The 9,161-nt window shown below is 36.6% G+C and overlaps 1 protein-coding gene across 1 annotated transcript; it reads left to right on the forward strand.

The window, feature by feature from the left end:
* The first annotated feature begins 399 nt into the window (after positions 1 to 399).
* Positions 400 to 3,712, forward strand: LOC107466282 (disease resistance protein RPV1). The gene is made up of 3 exons (XM_016085264.3): positions 400 to 1,507; positions 1,595 to 1,894; positions 1,986 to 3,712. Exons 1-3 carry the CDS (start codon positions 425 to 427, stop codon positions 3,663 to 3,665), a joined length of 3,063 nt encoding a protein of 1,020 aa, XP_015940750.1. The 5' UTR covers positions 400 to 424; the 3' UTR covers positions 3,666 to 3,712.
* The last annotated feature ends 5,449 nt before the right edge of the window (positions 3,713 to 9,161 follow it).

Genomic DNA, 9,161 nt, shown 5'->3' on the forward strand with positions numbered 1-9,161 from the left:
TCTAATTATTTCAGGTATAATTAAAGAATATAAAATAAGATAAATTTAGACTTTTTTATGATTTTCAAACTTTTTATCATTATCTTAACGTACACCAGCGAACGGCCAATATGATCTTATTTGAAGTTTTCTTTTTTTTCTTTTTTAATTGATTTCTATATATGTGTAGTGTTTAGAATCCAAATTTACTATTTAGTTTTAATTGATTATATATATTTTAATTTTTTAAAAAAAAAAAGAGTAATACTGTAATAGTAGTTTCGTGGCTAGAGTAATGTATAATTACTAATTAAGTGTTGGTTTCTCCGCCAAAAAAAAAATTAAGTATTGGTTTATTTAATCTTTTCAGTGGAAATTAAAGTTAATTTAATCCTCCGTTTAATCTTGCTTTTTCACTAGGAACCAATCTCAAGTCATTGAGAAAATGGTCGGAGATGTATTGGAAATGTTGGAGTTAAGGTTCCCTAAGGAACTAAAATCCAAAGACCTTGTTGGATTTGACAAAATCCTCAAAGAGATGCAATTGTTGCTGTCAAGAAACAGAGGTAATTTGTTAGTTGGAAATGTTCAAGTAATCGGAATTTGCGGTATGAGCGGAATAGGTAAAACAACCATCGCAAAAATCCTTTTTTCCCAACAATTTCCCTTATATGACAGTGTTTGCTTCATAGAAAATATGAAAGAAGCATCACAAAACATAGAATCTTTAAAAGAGAAGATGGTTTCTGAGCTTCTAAAGGATGAAAATCTAAACTCTAAAGAATCCACATTATTAATTGGAAAGAGGCTTAGTAACAAAAAGATTTTTGTTGTGCTTGATGATGTGGATAATTTAGAACAATTAGAAGTATTGTGTGAAGAGTTTAAATATGCAAGTCCAGAGAGTAAACTCATTATAACTACAAGAAATAAGGATTTGCTTAGGGGAATAATGGTTGATGAATATGATGTTTATGAGATTAAGACATGGAGCTTTGAAGAATCTCTAGAGCTTTTTTGCTCGAGTGCCTTCAAGAGCAAGCATCCGAAGAAAGGATACGAGGATCTTGCGAAAAGGGCGGTTGATTATGCCGGTGGTGTTCCGTTGGCTTTGAACGTTTTGGGTTCGAGTCTTGGTGATAGAAGCATTGAATTTTGGGAGAGGGAATTGAATAAGGTCGAGAACTATTCTTGTGACCGGATTCAAAAGGTGTTGCGAGTGAGCTATGAAGGACTACATGATCTTGAGAAGAAAATATTTCTAGACATTGCATTCTTTTTCAAAGACGAGAGTAAAGATTTTGTGGAAAGGGTTTTGAATGCTTGCGGTTTCTATGCTACCGGTGGTTTGAAGGTCCTTGAAGATAAAGCTCTCATAACCATTTCAGATGGAAACAAAATAAAAATGCATGGTTTGGTGCAAGATTTGGCTTTGAGTATTGTTCGTGAAGGCATCGAAGATCATGGAAAACGTAGCCGGTTGAGAGACCTTGCTGAAATTTCTAGTGTACTTGAATGCAAAAATAAGGTAACCAATTATAAGCATGGAATGATTTTAGTTAGAACTGTTACTAGTTAATGTGATATTAATTGTTTGCTTATTTTTCTTTGTCAGGGGAGTGATGCTGTTGAAGGTATAAAGTTAGATTTGTCACAAATTGACGATCTACACTTAAATGCTAACGCATTTAGCATCATGACTGAACTAAGATTTTTGAAATTGCATACTCCCTGTGGTAAGATTTCGGGTAACATGGACTATCCTATTGTCCTTGATCAATTTTCTTCCAAGTTGAGTTATCTTGAGTGGAACGGATACCGCTTAAAGTCTCTTCCAGAAAGTTTCTGTGCTACGAAGCTTGTCGAGATTCGAATGGTCCAGAGCCACATAACAGAACTTTGGCATGGGGTTAAGGTATAGTCATTTATTTCATAACTAATATACATTTAACATTTAAAATGTCTCGGATCAACGATGTCTCTGATATATCGAATGTTTCTTGCAGAATCTTGTGAATTTAGAGGGAATTGATCTAAGTGAGTGCAAATATTTGGAGAATCTTCCAGATCTGTCCAAGGCATCTAAACTCAAATGGTTGAATCTTTCTGATTGTGAGAGCTTGGTTGAGCTTCATCCATCCGTTTTGTCTCTTGACACGCTTGAAACTTTGATCCTCAATGGCTGCAAGAAACTCAAGAGTTTAAAGAGCGAGAAGCATTTCAGATCTCTCAAGAAAGTCAGTGTGGAGGGATGCACCAGTCTGAAGGAGTTTGCGCTGTCCTCCGATAAGATGGAGAGCTTGGAACTGAAGAATGCAGGAATAGAACAACTGCACTCGTCGATAGGGCTTTCGAGCAACCTTAGATATCTGAATCTAGAAGGTTTGAGATTCCAGAATGTTCCAAATGAGCTATCATCCCTTACAAGCCTTGCGGAACTAAGAATTTCTGATTGCAAAGAACTAGTTCTTGAAAAACAGAAATTGCAAGCATTGTTTGATGGTCTAAGATCTCTAAGATTGCTGCATTTGAAGGATTGTTCAAACTTGCTTGAACTTCCTGAAAACATTAGCGTGTTGTCCAAGTTATGTGAGCTGAGACTAGACGGAAGCGGCGTAGAAACGTTGCCTGAAAGCATCAAGCATCTTTCGCTGCTCGAAATTCTTTCCTTAGAGAATTGCTTGAACCTCAGGCAACTGCCAGAGCTTCCAACAACCATCAAAGAATTAACCGCCGCTAACTGCAAATCGTTGGTGACAGTTCCCACTTTGAAGACTCTTGCAACCATGATGACAGGGCGAGAGAAGTTCGTGTCGTTTGAGAATTGCACGAAACTAGACGGATCTTCGCTCTGCCGGATAGCGGAAGGTGCAGAGTTATCATCAATGAATGCCGCTTTTCAGAATGTGTTTGTAAGAAGCAAAGGCGCCAGCGGTGCCAGCTGTCACAACTACAACTTTGTTAAGGTGTGTTCACCAGGAAGCAGAGTCCCGGAGCAGTTCACATACCGAAGCAGAGAGTCCTCTTTCAAAGTCAAAATTCCTTCACACTCCAACATTTTGGGAATGGTTTTGTCTGTGCTTATTTCGCCAAGCGAAGGAATCAAGAACCATGGTGCCAGAATATTTTGTCAGTGCTATGATGCTGATGGTAGAAAGGTGGGGTATGCTACTAGGTGGTTCCATGAAGCTACCAAGGATTTGAAAGGTGATCATGTTTTTGTTTGGTATGATGCACTTCATTTTGATAGCATTGTTAAAAGCCTTGAAGAACAAGAAATTATTTTTGAGTTCTTTGTTGCAAATGAATTGGGGGAACGTGATGTGTTAAATGTTCTTCCAAAAGAGTGTGGGGTGTGCTTGATTTTTGGCTCAGAGTTGCACAATCTTTTGAGGAATTTGGAGTTGGATTTTGAATCCAAGTGGGAGTTAGGGTTGCGGTTAGGTTCGGAGTTGGGATTGGAGATGGGATCAGAGCTAAGGTTGGAGTTGGAGTCACAACAACATAGACCAATCTCAATGGCAACTGAGAGATTTTATTTCAATGAGGACGAAAGCGATGGATTATACAATGAAGAACACGTTCATCGGAGTGAAAGAAAGGGGATACACAATATCAAGATGTTCTCAGTGGAAGATATGATTGTTTCTATGACTTCTTCAAATGCGACCCGTATAAAGTATTAGTTTCGCGGAGAAGAAAATTTAAAAAAAAAAAGTGAGGGGTTCATATCATTGAGAAATTTATTAATTTAATGTCTTAAAATTTAGTTTGATGTAATGTCTTCTTATTTTATATTTTTACTAATTAATTGTGTATTTAATTTTTTAATTAAGAAAATATATATTTAGTTATTAAAAAAACATTGATGTCAAAATACTAATAATATTTATTATAAAGAAAGTAGACATAACAAAATTGATTTTACTATTTTAATTTTCATAGGAAAATTAGATAATTAGGGATTGATTTTACTACAACAATTTCTCTAGGAAAATCTGACAATTAGCTTGTTTTGAATAATACACAGAATAAAATATCTAAGGGTAATCTAGATCTTGTCCGACCACATGATTCTCTTCAATTTACGTCCAAGGTCATTCGTTATTAGCATCCGAACGTCGTCTAGCAAAACACTTGGTGATTTGGGTAAGTCTGAGTCAAGAATTAGGCGCACCCCACACTCTTTTGTACAAATGTTCAACACACTCCGCTCCCCCAAACCATTTGTAACGGAGAACTCAACTGTGAAATGCCTTTTATAACCTCCAACAACACTGCCATCAAAAAGAAATTCATCGTACCATATATACACATGATCACACTTCAACTCCCTTATAGCTTCATGATGCCACCTAGTATACGCCACCTTAGTGCCATTTCCTTGGTATTCGTAGCATTCACATGAGATCTTAGCACCATCCTTCTCCATTTCATCAAATGGAGACAGAACTGCACAAAAAACTAAGCCCCGCACCTTTGAGCTGTAAGGAAGTACGATTCTGAAAGAGGACTTGGTGCTTCGATAAGTGAATTGCCTTGGAACACTGCTTCCTGGCAAACAAACCTTCACGAAGTTGAAGCTGTAGCTATGGCCTAACTCTGGTGCACTGTTATATTGCTGCGAACGAACCTCCTCCTCCACATCCTTATTTTTAAGTATCGCGTTTGTTGCTATTAAATTCGCACCTTTCGTGATTCCTTCACGTGAAGGTCCATCCAGGTTTGTGCAATTCTCGAACGAGATGAACTTGGTGCTTCCTCTCATCTCTTTCGCAAAGGTCTCTAAGGTGTTTATTGTCACTGTTACCTAGATTTACCATTGTAATTATTTTTTAGTGAGAGTACATAAAAAAAAGGAAAAGGTACATAGTATATAAGGTGTAATAACTCAACAAATATTTTTTAAGGGAAATTTTTCATTCTCTCCAACAATGAGAAGAACCTATCTCTCTCCCTCTCTTAATCCCTTCTGATTCATCAAACCATCAACATCACAGCTTGAATAGCTTAGGGCATGAGATTTTCTTCATGGTGCGGTGAGCGTGGAGAGCAACCAAGCTGTGAATCAAAAAAAAAGTTGTGAATTGAGATCAATCCAATTTTGCCATTCTCTTTCTATCCCTAATTTTTCTTTCGACATTTTCTTTCCCCCATTCTTACCTCTTCCTTCAAACTCATCCAATAGAGTTTGATGAGAGGCTATTTCGCAAGATTCTTTCTTGGTGAATATAGCTGTTCCGATCAACGAGTTGGAAGGAAGAAGATCTGAATCCCTATTACTCTGTGATTCATTGATTTCTCAAAATGGCAAATATGGCAAACAGATCCTCCCATTGCAGAGGTCGTGGAGCTACATTGGCTTGCTCTCATTGCAACAAGCAAGGCCACACAGAAGATGTATGCTATAAGAAGCATGGGTACTCCTCCCACTTCTACCAATGGCAGCAACATAACACCACCATCAATCACGTGATCACTGAGGGGGGCATGATGATATACTCAGTGACAAACAATTTCAGCTCAATTGTCTCCAAGAGAACATTGGAATATCAAGATCTGGATTCACTCCAGAGCAAAGATTTGCCTTGTTAGAGTTGATCAAAGACAAAAGTGTGCAGCAACAACCTCATAATGCAAATCAAATTTTGACTAATTCCATTCCCACTTCCACTCCAGGTAAAACCATTTCATTACATTTTAATGCGAGAATTATGAGCATTATGACTCCAAAATCTGCACTATGGATCATGGATTTCGGTGCAACAGATCATGTGACTTTTGACTTAAAAGATTTTGCAAGTTTTCAAAATATTAATCCAATCAATGTGATATTGCTAAATGGAACCAAAACTGTTAGCACCATCATTGGCACAATCACATTCTCTAAAAATTTTTTTCTCAAAAATGTTTTATACATTCCTTCTTTTGATTTTAAATTGATATTTGTGTCAAAGTTAACCTCAAACTTACATTGTCAATTGTTAATCAATGATAAGTGTTGTGAGATACAAGATAGATCCACATCAAAAATGATTGGCATTGCTGAGTGTATAGAAGGGTTATATACAATGAGTAGAGAACCAGAATTCTCTCATTTTCCCCCTCTTCCAACAAAGCAAGCTTCATTGGCAGTAACTACTACTACTACTCATCCCACCACACCTTCACACAGTGAACACAACAACATTTGGCATCTTAGATTAGGACACATACCCATGCATAAATTGATTTTTCTGAAGAAGTATTATCCTTTTATAGATAGTATTGCTTCAAATTTTCCTTGTGATTCATGTCATTTTGCAAAACAAAAGAAATTATCTTTTAATCTTAGTACAACTAAAATAAAAGATTGTTTTGATTTAGTTCATATGGATATCTGGGGTCCTATTTCTATCCCTTCCAATGAAGGACATAGGTATTTTTTGACTGTGGTGGATGGTAAGAGCAAATTCACTTGGATTTTTTTTATGAAAACCAAATCTGAAGCATCACAATTGGTTATTAATTTTGTGAATTTTGTCAGAGTACATTTTGAAAAACAAGTTAAGTGTATAAGGACCGACAATAGGCCAGAATTTACTCTAAAATCCTTTTTTGCATCAACTAGAATTTTACCCCAAACTTCTTGTGTAGAAACACCAGAGCAAAACGGGATTGTAGAGAGAAAACACCAGCATATTTTAGGTGTTGCTAGAGCACTGCTATTTCAATCAAGAATTCCACATTGTTTTTGGCAATACGCAGTTGCTCACGCCATTCACCTAATTAATAGGCTGCCCAGCACTAACCTGAATAATGCTAGTCCTTATAAGCTTTTGTATGGCAACTTACCTGACCTTTCATATTTAAGAGTATTTGGTTCTCTTGCATATGCCTCCACATTAACAAATTCAAGAACAAAATTAGACCCAAGAGCCAGAAAAACAGCTTTTCTTGGTTTTAAATTAGGAACAAAGGGTTTTCGACTTATTGATTTAAAATCAAAGGAAATTTTCATATCCAGAAATGTAATTTTTTATGAAACTCATTTTCCATTTTTACATTCCACTAGCATAAGAGACAGAAAAACAGCTTTTCTTGGTTTTAAATTAGGAACAAAGGGTTTTCGACTTATTGATTTAAAATCAAAGGAAATTTTCATATCCAGAAAATGTAACTTTTTATGAAACTCATTTTCCATTTTTACATTCCACTAGCACTGACATTTCTGTGGTACTCACTCGTACTCCACAATGCATTGATCTTTTTCAATATGATACACCATCCACACATCATTTGCAATCACCCACACCTACTACACTCACAGATTCAAATGAACATTTCTCAAATTCAATGCACTCACTAATTTTCTCACACACCATTGCACCCATTACCACACCACACACTAAAAATGCACCTGCATCACAAAACTACGACAATACACATGATTGCATCACTAGAAAATCTGAAAGAGTCAAGAAACTGCCTACTTATTTGAAAGACTACTATTATATGATAACCCACGCAGCTCACTTTAGCAACTTTGCCAACTCTAACTCTTTATATCATATCTCATAACACTTATCATATGATAAACTAACATCAAAATATAAGTCTCTTTCTCTATCCATCACATTAGATCCGGAACCTAACACTTATGAAGAAGTGGCTGCATATGAATGTTGGAGAAATGTAATACAAGCTGAATTGACAGCTCTTGATTAGAACAGAACTTGATGTCTCACTGAACTCCCAAAAGGCAAGAAGGTTGTAGGTTGCAAATGGATTTTTCGGGTAAAATTCAATCCTGATGGTACCATAGAAAGGCACAAAGCCAGGCTAGTTGCAAAAGGATTCACTCAAATGCAAAGAGTAGATTATAGTAATATATTTAGTGTAGTTTTCAAAATGACTACTTTACGAGTAATGTTGGCATTGACAATAGCAAAGAAATGGCATTTGAAACAGTTGGACGTCAATACTTCCTTTCTTCACAGAGATTTGGACAAGAAAGTTTATACGCTGATACCACCCGGTTTAGATGTGTTACAACCAAGTTTAGCCTGCAAATTGCAAAAGTCTTTATATGAACTTAAGCAAAAAAGCAGGCAATGGAATATTAAGCTCACTCAGCCTCTTGTTAATGCTTGTTATAAGCAAGTTTTTTATGATCATTCCCTCTTCATCAACAAAACATCCGAAGGCTTCACTGCCATCTTGGTTTATGTGGATGATTTGATGTTAACTGGCAATAACATTGGTAAAATTAATTCCATCAAGCAAATTTTGGATGACAAATTCAAAATAAAAGATCTTAGTCATCTCAAGTATTTCTTGAAAATGGAAGTAGCACGGTCTAACTCGGGAATTCACATTTATCAGCGAAAGTACACCATGGACCTTCTCAAAGATTTTGGTTATATGTATTGCAAGCCTCTCTTCACTTTATTTGATTATAGTAAAAAATGCTCGAAGGAGTTGGGTACCATTTTAACAGACAACACTACTTACAGACAATTTGTTGGCCGACTCCTTTACCTCACAAACACTAGAACCGATATCTCTTATGTTGTGGGTCGTTTGAGCCAATTTTTGGACTGTGCAACCACTTCTCACCTACAGGCTACTTTTCGCGTACTCCGATATTTAAAAGGCCGACCTGCAACTGGTCTCTTCTTCTCCTCTACTTCTAATCTGCATCTCACTGGATTTGCTGACGCTGACTGGGCTACCTGTGCCAATACTCGTCGCTCCGTTTTCCGTTATTGCTTCATGCTTGGGAACTCGCTCATTAGCTGGAAGAGTAAAAAGCAAACCACAGTTGCCAAGTCTTCTGCAGAAGCTGAATATAGGTCTCTTGCTGTTGCCACTTGTGAAGCTAGTTGGTTATCTTTCTTAATGGATTTCATTGGCTTGCCGCTTCAAAAGTCTATCACTCTATTCTGTGACAACCAGTCAGCCTGCCAATAATCCCATCTTTCATGAAAGAACTAATCACATTGAAGTAGACTGCCACATTATTCATGAAAAGCATTTGTCTGGTCTAATTCATCTTATGCCATTTCGTTCCAAGAATCAACTTGTTGATTTTCTTACCAAAGTTGTTTCCAAGCTAGGATTGTTAGATTTACACAATTCTAGCTTGCGGGAGGGTGTTACCTAGATTATTTCTTTATCAATAATAGGTTTACCATTGTAAT

This window comes from Arachis duranensis, chromosome 9 (assembly GCF_000817695.3).
Source record: "Arachis duranensis cultivar V14167 chromosome 9, aradu.V14167.gnm2.J7QH, whole genome shotgun sequence".
Classification (NCBI taxonomy): Eukaryota; Viridiplantae; Streptophyta; class Magnoliopsida; order Fabales; family Fabaceae; genus Arachis; species Arachis duranensis.

Bases quoted from the DNA above. Each gene is read 5' to 3' on its own strand.
- LOC107466282 (XM_016085264.3), top strand. From the start codon at position 425: ATGGTCGGAGATGTATTGGAAATGTTGGAGTTAAGGTTCCCTAAGGAA. The intron at 1,508-1,594 runs GTAACCAATTAT...TTTCTTTGTCAG, and splicing joins TACTTGAATGCAAAAATAAG to GGGAGTGATGCTGTTGAAGG. The intron at 1,895-1,985 runs GTATAGTCATTT...TGTTTCTTGCAG, and splicing joins AACTTTGGCATGGGGTTAAG to AATCTTGTGAATTTAGAGGG.